General features: G+C 45.8%; 1 protein-coding gene across 1 annotated transcript in view; it reads right to left on the minus strand.

Annotated features, from left to right (window-relative positions):
- SLC15A1 (solute carrier family 15 member 1) overlaps positions 1 to 25,089 on the minus strand; it is a 49,580-nt gene that overhangs the window by 12,492 nt on the left and 11,999 nt on the right. The window contains exons 2-16 of the mRNA XM_040267372.1: positions 16,659 to 16,675; positions 15,889 to 15,970; positions 15,606 to 15,747; positions 14,434 to 14,553; positions 11,624 to 11,723; positions 11,306 to 11,396; positions 8,983 to 9,066; positions 7,340 to 7,422; positions 6,541 to 6,627; positions 5,936 to 6,025; positions 3,330 to 3,374; positions 3,157 to 3,189; positions 2,987 to 3,075; positions 2,251 to 2,332; positions 430 to 549 (exon numbers count right to left, since the gene is read on the minus strand). Of these exons, the coding sequence (XP_040123306.1) occupies positions 430 to 549; positions 2,251 to 2,332; positions 2,987 to 3,075; positions 3,157 to 3,189; positions 3,330 to 3,374; positions 5,936 to 6,025; positions 6,541 to 6,627; positions 7,340 to 7,422; positions 8,983 to 9,066; positions 11,306 to 11,396; positions 11,624 to 11,723; positions 14,434 to 14,553; positions 15,606 to 15,747; positions 15,889 to 15,970; positions 16,659 to 16,675 (1,265 nt within the window). The remainder of the gene's footprint in view (positions 1 to 429; positions 550 to 2,250; positions 2,333 to 2,986; positions 3,076 to 3,156; positions 3,190 to 3,329; positions 3,375 to 5,935; positions 6,026 to 6,540; positions 6,628 to 7,339; positions 7,423 to 8,982; positions 9,067 to 11,305; positions 11,397 to 11,623; positions 11,724 to 14,433; positions 14,554 to 15,605; positions 15,748 to 15,888; positions 15,971 to 16,658; positions 16,676 to 25,089) is intronic.

A 25,089-nucleotide genomic window follows, 5' to 3' on the forward strand; every position in this document is an offset into this window, starting at 1 on the left:
CTGCACCGCCTGGGAAGCTCCTAGCTTCTAATAGGAGATGCCAACAGCAAAATCCCAGTTGTGACAACAAATGTCTCCAGAGATTGTCCAGTGTTCCCTGAGGGGCCAGAATGGCGTTGGTGGAGAACCACTGACCCAGAACCTTGCCCTTTAAAGTGTGGTTCGATGTACCAGCAAAAGCACTGTCACCAGAAAGCTTGTAAAAATGCAGCATTTCAGACCCACTGGTCACGAATCTGCATTTTAACAAGTTCCCTGGGTGATTCATAGACACTGGTCCAGAGTGAAGCCAGAATTAGATTAAAGATGAAGACGTTTCACTTTGGGGCTCATCTTGGGATTGCTCCAAGAACCCAGAAGATCGGCTCTCCAAACCCTATTATTATAGCTCGGGTCAGAAGAGGGAAAAGAAAGCTCACTTCTACTTACTTGAGACATCTGGTCACATGTCACTGTCGTTCCGGGAAAAGACACGGTCATGTTATTATTTCCTATATTCAGGACTTTGATTTGGACTTCATTTCCTTTGGGGAAGACGGGCAGAGTTTTCTGAACAAAAGAAAAGAGACGTGGCCTTGAGGTCCTTGGTGCATGTTGACGATGACCTTAACCTTGGCACTGTGATCCTATCTCCCTGGCTGAGGCAGCCATGTTGGCTGAGGCACACCAGGCATCCACCATGAAGCCCAGGAGGCCTCCATTCCCACGTCTCCTGGCACCCGTAGAAAGTGACGCTCGTCCAGAACATGGTAACAGTCAGCAAGAGGCTGCTCCAGCTCCTACCTGGCCACCTCCAAGTTAAACCTGGTCAAAAGATCCCAGGTTATGCAGCCCAGTACACAAAGGGTCAGAGCAACCATCCCCTACACGAGGCGGCTGTGGTAGGGCCTGGGATCTTCTTGGCCCCGATGCCAGCCTCCCTGCTCATAACTCTGGAAGCCCAGACCTCAGCCCTGGACACGGTGCTCTGAAGATCCCCTCACAACGCTTTATGGACTCCTACCTCACACTCTGCTCAGGAGTCCTGCCTTTTCCCTACCATGTCTTCTCTCAAATCCCAGGGTCACTGAGGCAATCCATGTCGATTTTAGCCCCATAGTTTTCCATAAAGTGAGTCATGTCCAAGAGAAGGTGAGCACACCCAAGTTTATGGCAGGATTACTGACAACAGCCACGAGGTGGAATGACCCAATGTCCATCAACAGGTAAATGGAAAACAACAGGTGTTAGATCCACGTGACAGACTATTCTTCTGCCTGAAGGGAGGAAACTCTGACATGTGCTACAACTTGACGACATCGTGCTCAGTGACATCTCAGACACAAGAAGACAAGTACTGTACGACTCCACTTCCGTGAGATACGGAGAACAGTCAGATTCACGGAGACAAAAAAGAAAGGTCGTGCCTGGGGGACTGGAGAGACGGAAAACAAGGAGCTGTTGTTCAGTGGGTACAGGGTTTCAGTTTTGCAAGACGAAAAGAGTTCTAGAGATTGAGGTCACAACCATACGGATGTTCTTAGCGCTACCAAACTGTACACGCAGAAATGGTTAAGATGGTAAATTTTATGTTTTATATATATTACCACAATTAAAAATTTAAACAGAGAGGAGGGAGGGAGGGAGAGACAGAAAAACAGAGATGGAGAGAGAGACAGAGAGTGAGAGACATGGGGTGAAGGAGTAGGGGGAAAGGAGGGGAGAGCAGAGAGGGTACGAGAGACACAGAGAGAGACCTTTTATCGAAGACCTGATCTCAGATGAATAGCCTTAGTCCCATTTTGAGCCCAACTGACATGTGGATGAGCTGCGAAACTAACCATATTGGGAATGTCAGAATACAAAAGGTGTCTTCCCATTAACAATTTCCCATTAATGAGCTTTTTGAAGGACTGTGTGAGTGACCAACCTCTTTTAACCAGATCTCCTAGGAGTTTAGATTGCAAAACAACAAGTTCCACAACCTTCCCTCCATCATAAAAACTGTATTCTGAATGGAAGCCCCCATGTAAATAAGGGCCATCTAAGTTTTCTCCTGAGTGTGCCCTTTCGGCCCTGCATCCTGGCCACGTGCTCTGCAGGGAGAAGAACCCGCAGGGCATGCTGACTGAAAGGGCACACTGCCCACAGCTCCAGGGCCTGCTTCACCAGACAGTCCCTGCCTGGCCCCCCTCACAGTCTCAGTCCTGGAGGAGGGCGTGCCCCCCGACCCACCAGGAAAGGCCACTGGAGAATCAGAAGGCAACTCACGTCAATGTCCACCTGCACGATGGCAGCCGCCACGAAAGCCATGGAAGCCAGAAACATGCCGACTGTCATCTTCTTCAAGGAGCTGGGGGTGAGTGAGAGGGCGGCTCTCAGGAGGCCGTGCGCCAGTGCGCTGAGGGCACAGCCCCGCAGGGAGCTCTCCTCCCCCACCCCCAACAAAACCAACTCCCCCGAAACACATGGACCCCAAGGGTCTCTCTTTCATTTTTTAAATTAAGCACACATCTTCTTTTACTTATTTTTGGCTGTGCCACAGGGCTTGAGGGAACCTAGTTCCCCAACCAGGAATCGAACTTGTGGCCCCTGTAGCGGAAGTGCGAGGTTGTAAGCGCTGGACCACCAGGGAAGTCCCTCCAAGGGGCTCTTTGGCTCTTATTCATGACCAAGATGAAGGAGGATCAACGTAATACAGTTTCTCATTTGCATTTGGACATTTAATTTCTAGAGACTCCTCTGTATCGTAGTTGAAATTTCTATCATCGGCACATGCCAGGGAGTCTTAATTAGAGGCTTCTGCAGATGGCCATTAAAGCACTATTATTTTAAGGGCAAATTTTCAGAAACGTCAGCACATAGACATCTGATTCAAAATTATTTCTTGGAAAACTCCCTCAGACACGTGGAATCGTGGGAGAAGAGCCAGACATTCCTACCACCAGGGGTCTGGGAGGTGAGGGAACACAGCCTCAACCCTGACCCTAAGCCGAGGGTCACCTACGTGAAATTTAAACCACACTTTGCGATCAGAGGATATACCACGGCATCCACGATGGGGACCATGATGACGATCAGGATGGCGTTCACCGTCTGCAGGTGAAGCGGAGAGGGGCTGTTACTGTCTCAGTGGTGGTTCTGAGCTCGGAAAGCAACTGAAGTATTTTCTCCTACCTGCATCTGATCCGGCTGGATTTCAATGATTCCCTAAAAGAGAGGGGGGATATCTCACTGATAAGTTCGCATAGAGGATCACTTGAGGGCTTGAAATGTTATGAGAGGGAAGCAGAAAGAGGGCAAAGGAATGGTGACCCGGGGTTGTCCATATCTCCATGCCCGAGACTTACAATTTTCCCACTCATGGTCGTTGCTTGCAGTGTCCACCTGGAGCCCTTAAAAAACAAATAGGCTTACTGCATCATTTGGGAACATGGGTTTTAAACGTTTTACAAGTCAGTGTGGAGTCTTTTACTAATCAGGAATGAGGTCTGAATTGTTACGGGGTTTAAAACTGTTTGTCAACATCAGGCTGGTCTCCAGCTCCACTGTGACTATAGGTGAGGACAAACCGCTTGCATTTCCACTGTTCAGTTAACAACAAATAGTACTCCAAGCCCTCACGAAGGATGCACGAAGTACTGCTTTGAGATAAGCTAGCTCCAATAGTTTGGCCACCTGATGCAAAGAGACGACTCACTGGAAAAGACCCTGAGGATGGGAAAGATTGAAGGCAGGAGAAGAGGGTGGCAGAGGAGGAAATGGTTAGATAGCATCACCGACTCAATGGACATGAGTCTGAGCAAGCTCTGGGAGATAGTGGAAGACAGGGAAGCCTGGCGTGCTGCGGACCATGGGGTTGCAAAGAGTAGGACATGAACTTAGCGACTGAACAACAACCTCCTTCAGAAAGACAAAAATGCACTTGGGAGGTTTGTTGGAAAGCTGACATCACCTGCAAGGTGAGAGCAGTTCCATACCCTGAGGAAATTCTCTATTCACTGGGGTCACAGTTTCAGGAATATCATAACTGTTGAGTTCTACTGCTGACAGCTAGACTGTCCTAAAGTGTAACTCCATCAAGAGGGTGATGGATTTAAACCCGGGCAGCCTATTGACATTCAACCTGTTTTGCAGTAACAGATGATGCAGGACTGTACAGGTGGATGTTATATAGCTCATGGAGAACTGGATATGTGAATCTTTCAGTGTAATCGATCACAGCCAGTCCCTCCGCTGGGAGAACAGCATAGAGAGTCAGCAAGTCTGCCACTGGCTGAGCTCTTAATCAAAGCCGGTCACTGACTACTTAATACACATTCTCTCTTTTGATCCTCACCGCCTTGTCCTGGGTCATTACACTTTCAGAAGGCTCACAGGATAACACCAGGTCACACAGCTGAAAGGTGCTGAGTGTGTTTCTAGTGCAAGCCTGATTCTAATAACTGGTCCCTGCCCAACATGCAAAACAGGTTAAGACGTTGGTCTAAATTCCATACTTTCAAATAAGGAGATTAATGTCTACACTTTTTTTTTCCCCAAGAGATGATATATCCTTTTAATAATCATACCTGTGCAATAAAACCATGCATGTGTGCATATTTTTTTCTTCAACTTCAGTTTCTAAAAGAAAGGCTATCTTATGACTTTGGCTCCTGAGTGTCATGCATTGGGTTTTCTAACCTTATTTTGAAAAATTCCTAGCTACGTGTTTCCCTGCTGTGACAAGTCAATGATGTGTTCTAGCTCCTGCTCTGGGAAGAATGACTTTGGCAGAGTCATTTCGCATTTCTCGATGGTACTTCTAGCCCAAGCATCCCATTTCAGTGTGCAAGATACCAAGTTTCAGTCTAAATATTCTGTGGATCCCATACAAGACAATACATCTTTTACTTGCTGTATCAAACCGGTCAATCCTAAAGGAAATCAACCCTGAATATTCACTGGAAGGGCTGTTGCTGAAACTGAAGCTCCAATACTTTGGCCACCTGTTGCAAAGAGATGACTCACTGAAAAATACCCTGATGCTGGGAAAGACTGAGAGCAAAAGGAGAAGGGGGTGACAGAGGATGAGATGGTTGGATAGCACCACCGACTCAATGGACATGAATTTGAGCAACTCAGGGAGATGGTGGAACAGGGGAGCCTGGTACGCTGCAGTCCATGGCGTCGCAAAGAACTGGACATGACTTAGCAGCGACTAAACAACACCCATCAGGAGAAAAATTCTTAGTTCTCACTCTGACTGGCAAGAGTCCTGGATACTTGGGTCAAATCTTTTGCAAGACTCCTATGGACATGTACACAGTGCTGTATTTAAAATGGATCACCAACAAGGACCTACTGTATAGCACAGAGAACTCTGCTCAATGTTGCGCTGCAGCCTGGGTGGGAGGGGACAATGGACATGCATATATGAATGGCTGAGTCCCTTGGCTGTACACCTGAGACTGTCACAACATTGTTAGTTGGCTATACCCCAGTACAAAATAAAAAGTTAATAAAACATTTTCCAAGGCTCCTTTACTCAACCCCTACCTAATTTTTCTTCATTATTTTGCCACCCAGATGTGGATAGAACCATCTAGAGTTAATTAAAAAAAAAAAGAAACCCAAGGTGATCTATTGGAAAAGACCCTGATGCTGGGAAAAGTTGAGAGCAAGAGGAGGAGGGGTGATGGAGTATGAGATGGTTGGATGGTATCACTGACTCAATGGACATGAATGAGAGCAAACTCCGGGAGACGGTGAAGGACAAGGGAGCCCGGTGTGTTGTAGTCCATGGGCTCGCCAAGAGCCGGACACAACTGAAGGACCGAACAACAACAAGGTGATCTAACAGTTACCATATAAATGAAACATGAAAAAGGAACTGGAAGAGAACATTTTCAGGAGCTAAATATGCCCAAAGCATGTTCTGTTAATGAAGATGTACAGAAACATAGTTTCATATTACCTGCTGATCAAACAAGGCCCAGAACATGGGGAGAGGAATGTACAGGAACATCACCCTTGTAACCATCTTAATTTGAGAGATGAGCCGCTCCTGCAGTTGGAGGAAGAGAGTGTGTCAGTCACAACCCGCCACAATCAGCTCAGCTCTCCCGCAGTGCATCCAGAGACAAGCTGGGAGGTGAGTCATTGCTCCAAGAAATCTATCACAGGTTTCTTTAGAAAACCCCAAATTCCTAACGTATTGAAAACATGAATGAAAACATCTTTAACACTTGAGGTAAGTTACTCGTTTCAAGGTAAATTCACTAAATGTAAATCCCACCACCATCACTTAACTCTTCCATATTTGATCTAAAGTTATGTGATGACATATAACTCAAGGCCAATGATTCCACAGGAACGTCTATGGAAAGGTGATACTGTTTCTAGATACATTATATATCACTGTTTCTTAAGTTCTTTTCAGTGCAAACAAGCTCTCTCATGTATCGTCTTCTTTAAAATGCTAATAAACTAGATGAAGATACAACTGATAATTTTATCCATGTAGCCTTAATAACATGAATTGCAATCACTGGGGCCGTTGCAGCAACAATCATCACTTACATCATATTTCTCGCTAGCCCAGTCCAGCCAGTGCTCCCTCTTAGGAAATTTCTTACTCCGATGCCTAATCCTATTTTTGATGGCAAACTGAAAGGAAGGAAGAACAAGCAAGTTTCAAAACAGAATAACTCCTTTATCAGTGAAACACATTTCAGTTGAACTCCCTTCAGTGGAAGACTCAGGAGAGAAGACATGCGTCATGACGATGCTAAAGCCCTAACATGCGTTTATTTTTAACCTCTCACTAACTGGGAGTGTTTGAGCTGCAGTAAACAAAACCACACTGTTACTACTTCACTCTCTGGATTCTTTACAGAGCAGCATTTAATAGAATTACAATCTTCTAATGGGAAGCTGTGTTCATTTTTAAAAGTTATTTTCTTGGCCTAAGTTCCTGAAAATAAGATCACTGACACTGTCCACGCGTCTACTCTGGATATACATTATGAAACCTGGCCTCTCCATCTTGGTTTCACTGCTCCCTGACCAACATCAGACGTTGCTTGTCATTTATAAAGAAGCGAAGAGTCCCTCTGATTTGTTTTTCCTTCATTGCTGATCTTATTTTAAAGGTTCAAGAGCTATTTTTCCATCCCTCTCATTTTGAGTTCTATTTGTGTCCTTTTCCATTTGGTAAGTTTTATAAGAAACTTCAATTTATCAAAAGAGTAAAGGCCACCAAGAAAATGTTTAGAGCAAAGCCAAAGGTTCATGGAGATTTAATTTAAGGGAGGCAGGAGGTTTGGGGGTGCAGGGGTGACGAAATGTGATTGAGAGAGAGGAGTACTGAAACACTCACCCCAATGCACCTGGCAACTTTAGACATGATGTTACCCTGGGGCTGGACCTTCTTGTACATTCCACTGCCAATGACAAACACGACTGGGGAGGGCAGAAGAAGACGTGTCAACAAAGTGTTTGACAGAATTATCTGTGACCCAGAACATGTGTTTTTATCTGAGTTATGACCTTATTTTGGAAATACTGGGACGACTCAAAGGGTGGGTTTACCGCCTTCTCCCCCAGGTTCCACGGTGGTTTTGACTCTAATAATCACAGGGGCTTCTGAGAAATATTACACTGTGTTTTCATATGCAAACATTGAAGCCTAATACCATCTCCTTCCCAGAACTCAGGGCAGCTTGCAGACGCTCAGTACAGCTATTTGAGAGTGAGTCCTATTCCCCTTTAAAGGGATAAGTGCTTTGACAAAGCAGATTAATGCCTTATTCTACAAGGGCAGAGAACACAGCTTTAATTTTCTGGGGTTGCAATGGGAAGAGAAAATTTTTTCTTCTTTTTTCAGATCTATAGACAAAAAATAGGAATTAATCTGTTGAAACTTTTACTTAATCAAATGTGGCAGAATTTACTCTGTGGTCATGGGACAGAAACAGATCTGTCCATCTATGCATCTGCAACTACAGCTTTATGAAGGTTAAAAGTACTTTTTCAGTGAGGTCATTCTTTCATGGATCTTCTTAGAAAATGCATGGTATTGTGAAAATAACTTGGCAGGGGGGCGGAAGTCTTTCTGGAAGAGATTCTGAAAAACAATCCCTACGCTAGGATTTCTGATTATCCAACACCACAACTCAGTAGTTTTAAAACACTGATGGATTGTTTGATGATCTATTTGTTTTTGTCAGTTTAAGAAGGCTTGAAGTTTTGACAGGTGCCAGCTCTCAAGCATATCTCCAAGTAGGTGGCAGACTGTGGGTATTCTTTAAAGGAAGAGAGGTTTGCTTGTATTCTCACTCAATGCTAATTTTCTTCAATCCAGCCCCCACAAATGTGAGATAATAAATTTCTGTTATTTAAACCACTCAGTATGTGGTGTTTTGTTATGGTAGCCCAAGGAAATGAAGACATCTACTATCTTTCAAATTGGACTATCTTCTGTGGAATACACTTCCCACTTTCTAAGCAGCCAATGCCAAGAACTTAACGTGCAAATGACTATACACACATACTCCTCCCAGAGGGAAGATAGTCTTAAAGAAACGTTTGGAGATGATACATTTCAGAAAACAGGTTTGTTTAGAAGTATTTAAATGACTGTTGGAGCAGGTTGCCATGTCTTTAGGTGAGTTGTCGATGATAAGAACAAAAGCTTTCAGCCATAGGTTCACCTCGTCCAACAGATTCTATCTTAATCTTAAAATTCCTTCTTTTTAATCTGCCTAAATAGTTTTAACTTAAATGTCCCACTCAAGAGATTCCTTTTCCGGTAGACTCTTTTTTTCAGCCTATTCTCTCTGAAACAATATGCCAACTCTATTTTCTTTGAATTCTCAGAGTATGTTTAACATGGGATGGCAATTCTTTGGGCTGAGTACTATTACAGTTTGTTACGTGAACTTTTAAAAGTTGGTCACAACAATATATGCGAGGGCCTGACCTGACCACAGGACTGTATTAATCTAACTGACTTCTACTTACTCAGAGATACAGCCATGAGTGCAGCAGGAACCCCAAAGGCCAGGGGATAACAAGCTTGCTTACTGTGAATTCCGCATACTTGAACTGGGGGGAAATGACGACATTAGAATTCGCTATGGCAATGGTAGTACTCATTTAGTTAAGTTTTTTAAAAAATCCTTAACTGGTAATTACACATTGTTTTCATTTAATTTTCTAGACTTACTCATTTGTCTTACTGACGTCATTGCCAGCTAAGCAAAGCAGCTTTGTAGCGGAAATAGCAGATGAAGGGAGATTCTAACCTTAGCCTCTAAATAGATATCTAATACCAGCCCAGCCAAAATCAGTGGGAACCCTTATGTTCTGTGGACTTACTTAGGAGGGGAGATGAAAATGACCTGGGTACAATAACCTGAAGAAAGTGGGACTCAGAAAGTAAAATCAAAGGGCCCTGGAAAACCAGGATTGTATGCCCCTGAATTCATGCCGTTTAGAAAAGTTAGGGATCTTCCTGGTGGCCTAGTGGTTAGGACATTGCGCGTCTATGGCAGGGAGCACAGGTTTGATCCCTGGTCAGGGAACCAATATCCCTCAGGCCATGTGACATGGCCAAATAAAATTAAACTAAATTTTAAAAAGAAAACAATCAGATCACCCAGAGCAGGGATCAACAAACTTTTCTGTGAAGAGTCAATAAATCTTGTAGGTGGCAGACCTGTCCTACCTACTCAGCCCCGCCTTTGCAGGCTGAAGCCAGCCACAGATTATACACACACTGATGGCTTTGTCCAGATTTCTGAATTTGGCCTGTGGGCCATAGTCTCCCAACTCCTGACTGAAGATCTATTTTAGCTCTGAAATCCGAGGGTTGGTAGGGGAAAAAATTTAAAGACTCTGGAAGGGGCAACAGAAATGACTGCAGCCTCCAGGAATCATCTGATCCTAAAGGGGTTTGGCTTTGTCTTTGATCAGCCATCTCACAGTTCTGCAGAGAAAAAAGAGTCGACTAGGCAGAAAACTGAAGTCATGCCGATGTTTCCTGCTCATGACTGTACAAGCAATTCCTATTCACAACAACGCAAAATAATGTCCCCACCCAATAAAGAGCATAAATCTCAGGCAAATCCTTATTTACACTGATTGCAGCAGTTTTCCAGTTCCCTCACTGACTAATAAGTTACATAAAATCTTTGTAAAACATTCATTTCATATTTGTATAAGAGCCATGATTTTCCTTTAACAACTATCCTATTATACATTCTTCCAATTCAGACATGCACAGCACACACTAGAATATAGTAGAACCTGGAGGTGGAGGAGCTTAGAGGAGGCAAGGAAACATAATGTAAGAATAAAAGCTAGTAAATGTTCATACAGAATAAGTTAGAATGAGATTTAAATGAAACTTGTCTCATTTAAACAAGTTACATGAGATTTAAATCTCTTCAAAGTACTACTTCAGGCAGAAATACATTAACCCCATGAATTATCTCCTTCCATAATTCATTATGATTTGAGCTGTGGATACCATGGACACACCAAAATGGACACCTATTTTGGTCTCGTTTGTCCCCAAATATTTCCTTCCACGTGGGAAATTCATAAACTCTTAGTGGAGTGCCGGCAAGCACAAAGATCTGAGGGCTGTGGATAGCTGTTATCTCTTTCTCTTTCTTGGGGGCAGTTCTTTTAGAAATATCTAGTAGAAAATGAAAGGAAAAAGGAAAGAAGACGATAGGAAAACAAATAAAACCTAGCCTGCTAAATTCTTCCTGACTCACTGAATGTCACTGGGGAGCAAGGTCTGAAGGCAACTGGCCTACCCAGTTTAGTTTCCAAATAGCCTCTCTTAGCTTTTACCATAAATAAGAACTTTGCATTAACAATAATATGGAAAAATCAGGGTGGGAGAGGGTGGGAGGTGGGAGGGGGGTTCGAGAGGGATGGGACATATGTATACTTATGGCTGATTCATGTTGCTATATGAGAGAAACCAACACGATATTGTAAAGTGATTACCCTCCCATGAAAAATAAGTAAATTCAAATTTAAAAAGTATAGAAAAACCGATTGCTATGCTAAGGATAGTTTAGTTTCTGCAGGGGTCTCTAGGATAAGGGATTCTAATAAGATTAGAAAAAGAGATAAACTCTGAAAGAAAAGCAGTCGGTATTCTAGATTTCACTGAGTCCTCCAGCACGTATATGATGGCTGAAATGTTATGAGAGAATGGAGGGACAAACCAACCAACAAATTCTCAACCTTTCCACCTGACTTCTCCTCACAATTAAAAAAAAAAGAATAACCAAGGTCCATTTCAGATATATATATATATTTTTACCTCTGAGCATGGGGGTGATGATAGTAGAAAGCAAACTTCCAGCATTAATGGCCAAATAAAAGATGGAAAAAAATCTGTTCCTTTGCTTTTCCTGTAATAGAAAGGATAAGGTATGATGACTTTGGCTATACAGCCAAGGGTCAACTGTAGCTGATGATCAGACCTGACTGTGAACCTAGCTTTGGTCAGTGTCTTATTGTCACGTGTACCCGAACAGCCTCCAATGGAGAAAACACTTTGTGTCGCTGGGATCTGATTTATAATCGCTGGGTGTTTTATAATCATTGATGTGGTTTCAGTGGAGGCACATGTGCTTACCTGGCCCTCTTCAAACTGATCTCCACCAAATGCAGACACGCAAGGCTTTATCCCTCCAGTACCCAGAGCGATCAGGACAAGGCCAATCATGGAGAGCGCCCTGCGAAAGAGGTGGGGATTCCGAAACATGAAATCCTTACAAGTAGGAGCTTCTCTTTCCCCTAATTTCCCTAAGATGACCAGGCACACAGAAGGGATTCAATGTGTATGAGAAGATAGTTCGCAGGAATGCAGTCTTGACAGCTGAATGAAACTTGAACTCAAGGGCCTTCAAATCCGTACCTTTATCTAATAATTTATCATCTAGAAAATCTGAAACAATGTTTTGAGTGTGGAACAAAGATTTATGTATGGAATTCTTTTGTTACCTTATAATTTTTAGCAAAAGAATGTATAAGTGAAATTTTAAGCATTGTCTCTGATACAGTCATAACAGACTTGAAACAGTCTTTAGAAGATTTTAGAAAACATGATTTAATTGCAAAGCAGAACAGCAGTTTATGTAGTAGGATCTTAACTTGTTTATAAGTACAGAAGACTGGAAAAAAGTAGAGCAAAAGGTTTATAACTTTTTTATAATAAAGAGATCATCATAATAAAAGGGATTAAATATGATCTTTAAATTTTACTTTTGTATTTTTCAAGTTACTTGTGTTTTACCTCCTGAATCGAAGAAAATAACTCATAGGATCTACCAAAACCTTAGTTTTGTTAGATTTATAATAGGTTGCTACAAATTTTGAGCTTCCCAGGTGGTGCTAGTGGTAAAGACCCCATCTGTCAATGTAGGAGACATAAGAGACATGGGTTTGATCCCTCGGTTGCGAAAATCCCCTGGAGGAGGGAATGGCAACCCACTCCAGTATTTTGCCTAGAGAATCCCAGGGACAGAAGAGCCTGTAGGCTACAGTCCATGTTGTGAAGAGTCAGACACAACTGAACTGACTGAGCCTGCACTCACTACAAATTTCAGATTTTATAAACACTTATTCCATATTTTCTTGGTTGTTAATACTGCTTTAAAATGCTAAAAATATTTTATGAAACAGATAAAGTCAAGGACGATACTTCACATAGCAAGAATTTTTTAAAAATTAAAAAAAATCTTTTTTTAAAAACCATGTCTGTCTTCCTGGATTAACATCTCTTTCAGCCTATTTGCCTCTTAAAACAACTTGTCTTTGGTGGTATCACTCTAAGCATTTTAAAGGACAACAAAAACATAGCCAGTTGAATATTATACAGCCTCCACTCTCAGCAGGGTTTCAGTACTAACCTCACAAAATAAAATAAGTCACTATGCTTTCTTATGTATGTACTGCCTGCCAGGCAGTGTTCTGGGTTCTCCACCTGGATTAATACACAGGCAGATATTATTACAAATGAGGACACCTGGGCATGAGGTGAAAAACTTGCTGAAGATCATACAGTGAGCAAGAGGCACAGGCAGAACTTGAACCCATACAGCCTGGCACCAAAGTACATGTTCTTAATTGACATTGTAGATTAGAAAATTGAGGCATGGAGGAGATAAGTTGGCCCAGGTCTTACAGCTCGTCTATGGGATACAGACCCTGGGAGTCTGAGCTGTGGGCTGAGTTTATACCTACTGGCCCCCAACAACACGGTACCCTGGGGGGACCATGCATGTCACATCCAGGGACTAGTCTGGAAGGCAATCTGATTAACCAACAAACCAGAAACACAAGATACTGCAGATACTAATTTGAACTTCAGGGGTATTTTCCTAACCCATTAGATGGTTTACTATAGATCCAGGAACTGAAGCGAAAGACCAGGAAGCGAAATAAATCTTTACAACTTGTCTGCTAGGCCAGACTGTTGTGAAGGGAAATTCACCTCATAGGAGAGCTGGTGTCAGCAGTACTTTTCATCAAGAAAGCAGAACATCAGACTGGAACAAACTGAATTACTGAAAAATGAGCAGAGATGTGGTACAAGACTGAAAAGTGAAGGTACAGAGTGTTGAGGAAACCTGGGGAAACCGAGGATCAGGGTCCATGTGGTCAATGTCCCTCCAGGAAGATAGAGATGAACACAGACACCCTGTGCGCTGACCGTGACTCATGGAAGGTGCACCCAAGACCCCAAGCCTCCAAGTGAGCAGTGACTCCAGACAACGGTTAGGACAGTTAGGTCCTGAAGACCCAACTCTGAGGCAGTTAAACACCTCTCTCCATGCTGATGAGGAAGGAAAGTCTCCCTTCCACTTATGATGAAGTTTCAAGTATTCTATGTGCTAAGTTCCTTTAGTCGTCTCTGACTCTTTGCAACCCTATGGACTGTGGCCCACCAGGCTCCTCTGTCCAAGGGATTCTCCAGGCAAGAATACTGGACTGGGCTGCCATGCCCTCCTCCGGGGGATCTTCCTGACCCAGGGATCAAACTCACATCTCTAACGTCTCCTGCATTTTCAGGTGAGTTCTTTACCACTAGTGCCAGCTGGGAAGCCCAAAGTTTCAAGGAAAATGATTAAAACTTAGAGCAGTAAAGGGAGAAGGGATAAAATAGGAGTTTGGGATTGGCAGATACAAACTACTATATACAAAACAGATAAACAACAAAGTCCTACTATATAGGAACTGTATTTGATATCTTGTAATAAACCATAATGAAAGAAATATGAAAAAGAATATGCATGTATAATGGAATCACTTTGCTGTGCATCAGAAACGCAACACTGTAAATCAACTACACTTCAATTTAAAAATTTAAAAAAAAAAAATGAGAGCACCAAACAAGCAGCTAGTGAGAAGGCGGGGGTAGGGCCACAGTTAACATCAACTCACACGTGCACAGAAATATTGTCCAGGGTTCCATCATGGTTGAAGTCCGTGAGGTCATTAATTGAGCTCACAGCAATGACTACCTGCCCAATGGTGTAGACGATGGACAGTGACACGATTGTCCTGTGTTAAAAGAGGTCAAGAGAATCCAAGTCAATTGCACAAGGAACATCCACTTCCGACACCAGCGCAAAAAGGCCTCTGCTTCCAATTTTCAAAAGCCCAGTCACGAATGTCCTTGTTCCTCAAATTGGGACAATAACTGGATACCCCTTTTTTTTTTTTTAATTAATTAATTTATTTATTTTTAATTTTTACTTTACAATTCTGTATTGGTTTTGGCATAGATTGACATGAATCCACCACAGGTGTACATGCGTTCCCAAACATGAACCCCCGGATACCCTTTGAAAGGCAGCCTGCTGAAGAATCTGGGCCCCAGCAAGTAGGCACTGAGCAAAGTTGTGGCTGGAGGAGCCTGGAGAGAAGGAAGATCTGTTTTCTCTTTGAACTATGTGAAAGACTCAATGTCTAACTAACAAAATGAGGACCTGCATCTCTGAACAGTGAGAGAGCATGATCGTGTATCTGGTAACAACACTTGGGCAGGAGTGGTCCATTGGTTAATTTTGAATGATACTGACTTATTTTGAGATGGTGAATATTCCTGCCTCCGCCCACATCACGCATTTCAGCTGGAAGAGCGTGTATTTCCTTCTGTGTTAAGTCCAAGGAAAATTCCCGAGGACCACCCCCACCCCCCCACCACTGAGGGTGCTCTTGGACCTCTCCCTGCATGACTGGCTAAGCACTCCATGCCCCACTGTCTAGCAGTTTGAGCCTTTCACCTGCTGGGGTGTTTTCAGGGAGCTTCTTTGTTCTCCCAGCCCTTAATTCCTCATGCATCATTAACAGACGATATTCCTGCTGCTATTTCAACATGAGACAGGAGGCCAAAAATCCTACCAACGTTACTCACATCCACCCTGCTGAATGCCAGGCCGCCGCTGAACTCTGGCCATATGAAGATGAGCAGAAATGGGGCCTGGGACCCTCTCCCCAGAGTTTTTTACGTTCCCTAATTCTTTGTGCCCTGAGCCCACCATGCCAACTCTCAAGGCTTATCTTCATTACTCGTTGACATGCTCATTAACAAGAGAGCTGCCACGACTCACTTGAACTTCCCCAGCCAGGAGTCAGCGATGAGAGCTCCGAGGATGGGCGTCAGGTAGCACAGGGCGACGAACGTGTGATAGATGGCAGTGCCCAGGTTGTCATTCCAGCCCAGGAAACGTTGGAAGTACAGGATCAGGAGTGCTTTTTGCAGAGGGTAGTGGAGGAGGAGATGGCAAGGAGGTGAGCAGTGGCAGAGGTAACTCGGGCTCCTCACTGATCGGGGGTGGGGGGGTGGAGTGGGGGTGGGTGGGAATAGGGGTGAGGGGTGTCGAAAAGGGTTACCTCTCATTCCATAGTAAGAGAACCTTTCGCAGAACTCATTGACCACGATGAAGAAGATGCTCAAGGGGTAACCAAAGCAGCTCTGACAAAGAGAAAACAGTCTGGGCTGGAAACAAGCTCCTCCCTGGTCCGGCATCATCAACGAGGATGAATAGCAGAAACCAGCTGGTGTGTATTTAGTAACTTACTGCAAACCCTCCAGAGGCGGGATCCAGGATTAAGAATTTTTTATTCCCTTACACTCTACGTAGCGACAACAACAAAATGAAGGTTTTTCTTGCTTTACAGTTTTATTGTTAGCCTGACAAGGGCTATACAGGCAGACCTCAGAGATACAGCGGGTTTGGTTCCAGACCACCGCAGTAAAACAATAACTGTGATAAAACAAGTCACACAAGTTTTGGGTTTTACGGTGCACACGAAAGTCACGTCTACACTATGCTGTGGTCTGTTAAGTGCGCAATAGCATTATGTCTAAAAAACAATGTTTAATTTAAAATGCCTTATTGCTGAAAAATGTTAACCACCATCTGACAACACAGGGTTGCCACAAACCAAAAACACAGTCTCTGCGAAGCATGGTAACACGAGGAATGCCTGTACACAGAAGTTTCTAAAGAGAAGAAAAGGGACTCAGGGTGGTTCCCTGGTGGATGCTAGATGCACGTTAAGTGAATGGGGCGCAGCTGTGGACAACGAGGGGCAAACCAGGTTGTAAAGCTTACAGCTTACATCATGAAGCCACATAGGGAAGGAGGAAGGAGACTCACCTTCGGCACGGACATTCCTGAAAGAAAACAAAACGCCACAGTTAGAGGCGCGTATGCCGAGCGCTTTTTGCTGAGTCTGAGCTCAGCCCCTCCGGCCGGCCGGGCCGCTGGGGGTGTTGTCCGCGGCGCTCGGGCCCCATCCACGGTCCAGGGCTGGGCCCTGGCCTCTTTGCTGAGCGGGGCTGGGCCGGTAGCTGCGTTTTCTTTTCATCAGCTCCTCATCAGGGCAAATGAGTGGTCAGGATGGAGAACCAGAGACTCAGAGGATCTGCCGCAACCGTTTCCTCCTTGAGAGGCCTCAAAGGCTGCCCAGCGCCCGCGGGATAAGACCCCCAACTTTCGGAATGTCCTTCACGGTCTCACGAGGCCAGGGGGTTTGGGTGAAGGTGAGAAAACAGAGATAGAAAATGCGGATGCACACCCGAGACGTGGTGACAATCCCATCTCCGCCCGGCTCCCCAGCCGCCTTTCTTTTTATACTAGGCTGTGGTCTGTTAAGTGTGTGTGTGTGTGTGAGAAACTTGCTCAGTTGTGTCTGACTCTTAGCGACCCCATGGACTGTCCATGGAATTCTCCAGGCCAGAGTACTGGAGTGGGTAGCTCTTCCCTTCTCCAGGGGATCTTCCCAACCCAGGTCTCCTGCATGGCAGGTGGATTCTTTACCAGCTGAGCCACAAGGGAAGCCCTGGTAAGTGTGCAATTAAACATTGTTTTTTAGACAGAATGTTAAGTGTGCAACAGCATTCTGTCTAAAGAGAAGGTTTAATTTTAAAATGCCTTTCTTCCCGCCCAGCCCCCCAGGCACACAGGCTCCCGGACACCCACCCTGCCTCCCTGTCCTCACACCCACAGCCCTGAACTCGAGACAGTGAAGCCACCTCCGACCTCCCTGCATAACCAGAGGGCAATAACCGACAGTCTCCACCACCACCTCCCCGCTGCCGGAAGAATCACGGGGTCTCCAGCCCCTCATCCCCAGAGTCTTTTCCAGCACCCGCTGCCCAGCAGGGGCTTAGCATCAAAAGAGGGACTTAGAAGAGCAGAAGAAAATGGGTGAGGATCCAAGTGAGCTGGCACCAACGAGGTGCCATGGACGGCCTCCTCCACCTTAGCTGTGCCCTTCACCCCCCTTGGCCCTGCCCTATTGTCTCCCCGGAACTGTGACCAGAGCTCACCCAGAGTCTTGCCCGAGTCCTCGTATCTCCTGCCTGGCATGCTGTGGTCCACGGGGGCACAGAGTCAGACAAGACTGAGTAAGCAAACAGCAGCATCTCCTGTGCTGCCCCTGTCCCTGCACACCTTGGCCCCTATTTATCAGGGGCTGTCCCGTGCTATTTCACATGCCTCTGTCCCTGGGGACCCACCCCCTCTCCACCCCCTCTCCACCCCCTCACCCCAGCCCCACTGACCACAGCTTCGAGTTCCTTAGAGTCATGATCCTCAGACTTACGGCTCTGTGACTCCTCAGCTCTGTGTGTGTGTGTGGCATATCCAACTCTTCATGACCCCATGGACTGTAGCCTGCCAGACTCCTCTGTCTATAGAATTTTCCCAGCAAGAATACTAGAATGGGTTTCCATTTCCTACTCCAGGGGATCTTCACAGTCAGGGATTGAACCCACATCTCTCGTGTCTCCTGCATTGGCAGGCGGATTCTTTACCACTGTGCCACCTGGCAAGCCCATGAGCAGAGCTTCTCAAACTGGGGCCTGCCTCAGAACCAACCCTAGGGCTTGAGAGAGCAGTTTCTGGATCCCATGACCAGAGTTGCTGTCTCTGGAGGCCTGAGGAGTAGGTTGCATTTATAATAAGGAGGAGTAGGTCCCCCGAGCTTGCATTTCTAACAAAGTCCAAGGGCACGTCAGTGAGTGCTGCTGGTCTGGGGATGGTCCCCTGCGACCCACATGCAGACTGTGAGGTCGAGTTGCCTGCCTGATTTAAGTACCTAAATTTTATCCCGGCCCTGGGCACCTCAGGACGCTCCTGGGCCCGTGTCTGGGGCAGGGGGTGGAGAAATGGATACAGAGGCTGAACAACTCGCTGGCGTCTCCCTCACGGCCCCACTGCAAGCTCTTACACCTTCCCTGTTCCAGGCCCTTCCTCTCCGACTGGCCGCCTTGTATTTTCATCCTGTGCTCGTCCGGGGCCCTATCCCATAAGACACAATTGCAACTCTCTCTGAGGAACCCCCTTCTTGGCCTGGACCACGTGGTCTTCCAGGCCACCGGTCTTCCTTCCTGAAGCCGGTCCCGCTGGGCTGCGGGTAACTATACTTTCCCCCGCCTCACATGAGACACCTTCCCACTTAAGAGTCCCTGGTAGCTCAGAGAGTAAAGCGTCTGCCTACAATTCGGGAGACCTGGGTTCAATCCTTGGATCGGGAAGATACCCTGGAAGAGGAAGAGGCAACCCACTCCGGTACTCTTGCCTGGAAAATCCGATGGATGGAGAAGCCTGGTGGGCTACAGTCCATGGGGTCCCAAAGAGTCGGACGCGTCTGAGCGACTTTACTTTCACTTAAGAGCAGTGATGCTATCTTAGTCCTTATTCTCAAGGTGAGAGAGATGAAAGTTCTGGAAGGAGATTCTTCACCGCTGATGGACTGGTTTTCTCCCCAGTTAGACTTTCTAATAGGAAGGGGCTGTTCTCCGGGGCAACATGTGAGGAGTACGGCATGAGGTTGGATGGGAATGGGATCCTAGTCTTGTTGCTGACCCCATCCCCCTGCGCCCCTGGGCAAGCCCACCTCCTCTGCATGCAGCCTGCCTATCAGGTGACGGGAATCCCACCCATCTCCTAGGTTGGCTATGAGAGTCCATGGGGGAAGCCCCGGCCCCGGGCTCGAAGCATCCTCCAGGGGAAGCTGCTACTATTACAGCATCCTCAGCCCCTCACATGGTGCTTTTCACAGACTGGAAACCAAATGTCTGCCGAGTGAATACGTATCCTGAAGAACTAGCCACTCCGGTCCTCAAGGACTGTGCTTACATCCTGGCTGCTTCACTGCAAAGTTCCATTAGCCCCTCTGGTGAACCCCAGTGCCCCCATGTCTTCCCAATCCCCACATGGTTTGGCCCCAGGGGAGCGGTGGCAGGAGATCAGAGGGTCAGGGCATTTTCCTCCCTGGCCACTTCAGACACCAGAGTCCTCAAAGGCCAGCCGCTCTGCCCTCGATGTGGGTCCTCTCTCTGCACACGACTCTCCTTTGACGTTTCTGTCCTGGCTCTGTACCACTTCCTACTGGTGGCAATGGTAAGGCCACCACTCTGGGTACCCACCCGTCACTTAGGGAGCCCTGGCCCCCACCCCCATCTAAATGTCTTTTTGAGTATGCCAACTATTTCCTGATGGGACTCTGGGGGATAAACAAGCCACGCTTCACCCTCAGACTACATGCTGCCGTGTTTCATCAGCAGAGTGGGGAGAGGCCCAGTCTGCTGTGAAATCAAAGGACCTCCTAGGAAGATGCTTTTGCAGAGCTCCACAGGACGAGCCTGCTGGCTGCATTTGAAGCCTGCCCGTTTGTCTTCTTGGGGACCTGGTAGGGCCGTACGATGCTCTGCCTACGTAAGACTTCAGATAATGTGGCCTTACCAATGCATTCCAAAGACCAAACAAAGTCATGAGGTTTGTCCACACCAGAGGTCAGGTTAGTTCTTGTGATGGGCCTTTTAGAGAAAAGCAGGAGGGTGTGAACACCCAGATGACAGAGACAGCCTGGAGCTTTGCTCCAGTCATGGCTTCACTCATTTCTCATAAATGTTGGTCTGCAGGGAAGACTGCCGAGTCAGGGTGGCACCTGTAAACTTCTGGCTGAACATTATTTAGCATGGGCTTCCCTGGTGGCTCAGCTGGTAAAGAATTCACCTGCAATGCAGGACACCTGGGTCCGATTCCTGGGTTTGGAAGATCCCCTGGAGAAGGGAATGGCTACCCACTCCAGTATTCTGGCCTGGAGAATCCCATGGACCGTACAGTCCATGGGGTGGCAAAGAGTCAGACAAGATTAAGTGACTTAACACTGGCAAAGGTTTTGTTTAGTTCATACATGAATAGGGTTCAGTTCAGTTCAGTTCAGTCGCTCAGTCATGTCCGACTCTTTGTGACCCCATGAATCGTAGCACGCCAGGCCTCCCTGTCCATCGCCATCTCCCGGAGTTCACTCAGACTCATGTCCATCAAGTCCATGATGCCATCCAGCCATCTCATCCTCGGTTGTCCCCTTTTTCTCCTGCCCCCAATCCCTCCCAGCATCAGAGTTTTTTCCAATGAGTCAACTCTTCGCATGAGGTGGGCAAAGTACTGGAGTTTCAGCTTTAGCATCATTCCTTCCAAAGAAATCCCAGGGCTGATCTCCTTTAGAATGGACTAGTTGGATCTCCTTGCAGTCCAAGGGACTCTCAAGAGTCTTCTCCAACACCACAGTTCAAAAGCATCAATTCTTCGGTGCTCAGCCTTCTTCACAGTCCAGCTCTCACATCCATACATGACAGAAAAGAAACACTAGACTTCATTACAACAACCATCACACCCAAACTACGTTATGGAAAATGAAATTCCTACACTCACTCAGGTGAAAATCTGAGACTGAGCACCCAGTCGTCACTCAGGATACCTTCTATTTTCTGAAAGCTGTGTCTTCCAAGGAACCACTTTTATTGCTGTGGGGGATCACAATAAACTGTGGAAAATTCTGGAAGAGATGGGAATACCAGACCATCTGACCTGCCTCTTGAGAAATCTGTATGCAGGTCAGGAAGCAACAGTTAGAACTGGACATGGAACAACAGACTGGTTCCAAATAGGAAAAGGAGTACGTCAAGCCTGTATATTGTCACCCTGCTTATTTAACTTCTATGCAGAGTACATCATGAGAAACGCTGAGCTGGAAGAAGCACAAGCTGGAATCAAGATTGCTGGGAGAAATACCAATAACCTCAGATGTGCAGATGACACCACCCTTATGGCAGAAAGTGAAGAGGAACTAAAGAGCCTCTTGATGAAAGTGAAAGAGGAATGTGAAAAAGTTGGCTTAAAGCTCAACATTCAGAAAACGAAGATCATGGCATCTGGTCCCATCACTTCATGGGAAGTAGATGGGGAAACAGTGGAAACAGTGTCAGACTTTATTTTGGGGGGCTCCAAAATCACTGCAGATGGTGATTGCAGCCATGAAATTAAAAGACGCTTACTCTTTGGAAGAAAAGTTATGACCAACCTAGATAGTATATTCAAAAGCAGAGACATTACTTTACCGACTAAGGTCCGTTTAGTCAAGGCTATGGATTTTCCCAGTGGTCATGTATGGATGTGAGAGTTGGACTGTGAAGAAGGCTGAGCACCGAAGAATTGATGCTTTTGAACTGTGGTGTTGGAGAAGACTCTTGAGAGTCCCTTGGACTGCAAGGAGATCCAACCAGTCCATTCTGAACGAGATCAGCCCTGGGATTTCTTTGGAAGGAATGATGCTGAAGCTGAAACTCCAGTACTTTGCCCATCTCATGCGAAGAGTTGACTCATTGGAAAAGACTCTGATGCTGGGAGGGATTGGGGGCAGGAGGAGAAGGGGATGACAGAGGATGAGATGGTTGGATGGCATCACGGACTTGATGGACGTGAGTCTGAGTGAACTCCAGGAGTTGGTGATGGACAGGGAGGCCTGGCGTTCTGCAATTCATGGGGTCGCAAAGAGTCGGACACGACTGAGTGACTAAACTGAACTGAGAGGTTGCTAAGCTCTTCTTTCATAGATTTCAGATGTAATGGATGGATATAACACTTCAGTTAGCATTTAATTAATACACCTGTGTCCTCTCAGGGCTGCTGTCTGAGGCAGCTCAAGTGCTCAAGCATTTGAACTCAAATTTCACCTGTCGCCAGATTCTGTTGACTTTGGTATAGTTGTGTCTATCATTGATATACTGACAGTAAATCTCATTGGCATATTCGAGTGGTCTGATGTTTCTTGAATCACTCATGGGTCACTTGGTTTTAATTACAGATCAGAGTAAAACAGCTTACCCCAGGCACACAGTAATTGTGGAATCAATGCCGGCCCTTGTTGTTATCCTAAGCCTAGCAGTGCTTTTCGCTCTCTTTTGGCTACAGAATTTGGTAAAATAAATGCACATCATGAACTTCTATGATCACTGACTTTTGGGGACAGCAGGAAAAACCAAGAAAGACACATGGCTGCTTCCTCCTCATTAATGGAACCGTGCCATGAAGGTGACTATAGCTGAGTACCTAACGAAGCACGTTCCACATTTTGAACCATTTTGGGATGGAAACCCTAAATGGACTATTTTATTACTTAGAAACTAGTAACTCCTTCGTGAACACGATGGGTGTAAAGGGTGCTTTTCTAGGATGCGGACTTGGGAAAGGAGAGGATGAGGCATCTTTGCGGGATATAGAGAGAGGCTTGCTCCTGCAGGCAGAGGAAAGTGTTCCCTATCATCGCTGAGACGGAAATCAAGGGAAAGATTGAGCACTGCATGGTTTATTGAGGATGACATTTCTGAAGTCGCATGGTGTGGGAGGCAGAACTTTGGTCCCACAAAGATGTCCACATTCCTGATCCCCAGGGTCATGTGGATATGTTTCCTGCCACAGCAAAAGGGACCTGGCAGGAGTGATTCAGCCAAAGACCTTGAGGGCAGGCACTTATCCGGGATCATCTGAGAGCTCCAGTGTAATCAAAAGGGTCTTTAAAAGAGTCAAAGGAGGAGATATGAAGACAGAAGCAGAGGTCGGGATGATGGCCACCTGCTGGAAGGCCACCACAAGCCAAGGAAAGTGGTGACCTCTAGAAGCTGAAAGGACAGGGAAACAGGGAAGAAGCCTGCTCATACCTCGATTTTACCCCATGTCAGACTACTGACCTCCTGAGCTCTAAGACAATAAATTTGTGTTGTTTTAACCCACTAAGCTTGTGATGATTTGTTACAGCAGCCATAAGAAACTCACACACATGGGTTTGTCTCAAGCTCTGCAGATGTAGGTCTCGTCATTGTTTACATGGGCTGCCCTAGTGGCGCAGATGGTAAAGAATCTGTCTGCCTGCAACCCAGGAGACCTGGGTTGGGAAGATCCCCTGGAGAAGGGAATAGCTACACACTCCAGTCTTCTTGCCTGGAGAATCCCATGGACAGAGGAGCCTGGTGATTCGCAGAGAATCAGACACAACTGGGGGCTTCCCTGGTGGTTCAGATGGTAAAGAATCTGCCTGCATTGCAGGAGACCTGGGTTTCATCACTATTTACATAGATCTAAAGACTCAAACTTCCTAACAAGTTTTATTTCTTGGCAAAATTTCCTTTTTATCATTTTTTTCCTTAAGCAACATTTTCTATCTGAGGCTTAGGAGTCTGTATGTGGCACCTGCCTTCTTAATGGAATTTGGCAGAATCTGTAATTAATTGCTCAGTTAGTTTCTGCAGGTTCAGTTCAGTTCAGTTGCTCAGTCATGTCTGACTATTTGCGATCCCATGGACTGCAGCATGCCAGGCCTCCGTGTCCATCACCAACTCCTGGAGTTTACTCAAACTCATGTCTATTGAGTCAGTGATGCTGTCCAACCATCTCATCCTCTGTCATCCCCTTCTCCTGCCTTCAGTCTTTCCCAGCATCAGGGTCTTTTCAAATGAGTCAGTTCTTTGCATCAGATGGCCAAAGTATTGGAGTTTCAGCTTCAGCATCAGTCCTTCCAATGAATATTCAGGACTGATTTTCTTTAGGATGAACTGGTTGGATCTCCTTGCTGTCCAAGGGACTCTCAAGAGTTTTCTTCAACACCACAGTTCAAAAGCATCAATTTAAGGCTGTATATTGTCACCCTGCTTCTGCAAGTTACTGACTCTTCATTACCTGTCTCTAAAGTGGGACTGCTGCCTTACAGGACTGCTGTTAGGAATAAGGGTGTCTGAAATTGGTTCTGTAAACCAAGAATAAAACGAGTTTCCTTGATGATGGCTCTTGTAGGCTGTGTATATGCCTCCCCAAATCAGTCACATGAGACCCCAGCGAACACAATGCTCCTGCTAGAACACACTTAGCCTCACTCCTGGCAGATGCAGCTTTGGAGCTGAGGCGAGAACTCCTCTTACAACATTGGCTCTGCAGCCAGTTGGTGGAAGGACATGGGGCTTTGAAATCAGCTTGGAGATGTTCCTCCCAGCCATGAGGATCTGGTCAAAGCACTCAACCACTGGATTCTCCATTCCTTCATCTAGAAGTGCTAACACTTTCTTTGCCACTTGGTTGATAAGATTGAACCTACATTAATGAAGTTTGTTATTAATTGCTTCCCAGGAAAACATCTGGGTAGTGTGGGTGGATGTTTGGCATGGACTGACTTGAAAATACAGACAAGAGTGCCATGGGAGCCCAGGCAGGGGAGAGAGGTGGTCCTTGAAGAAAGAGGCCGTCC

The sequence above is a fragment of the Oryx dammah genome, unplaced genomic scaffold (genome assembly GCF_014754425.2).
Source record: "Oryx dammah isolate SB20612 unplaced genomic scaffold, SCBI_Odam_1.1 HiC_scaffold_24, whole genome shotgun sequence".
Lineage (NCBI taxonomy): Eukaryota > Metazoa > Chordata > Mammalia > Artiodactyla > Bovidae > Oryx > Oryx dammah.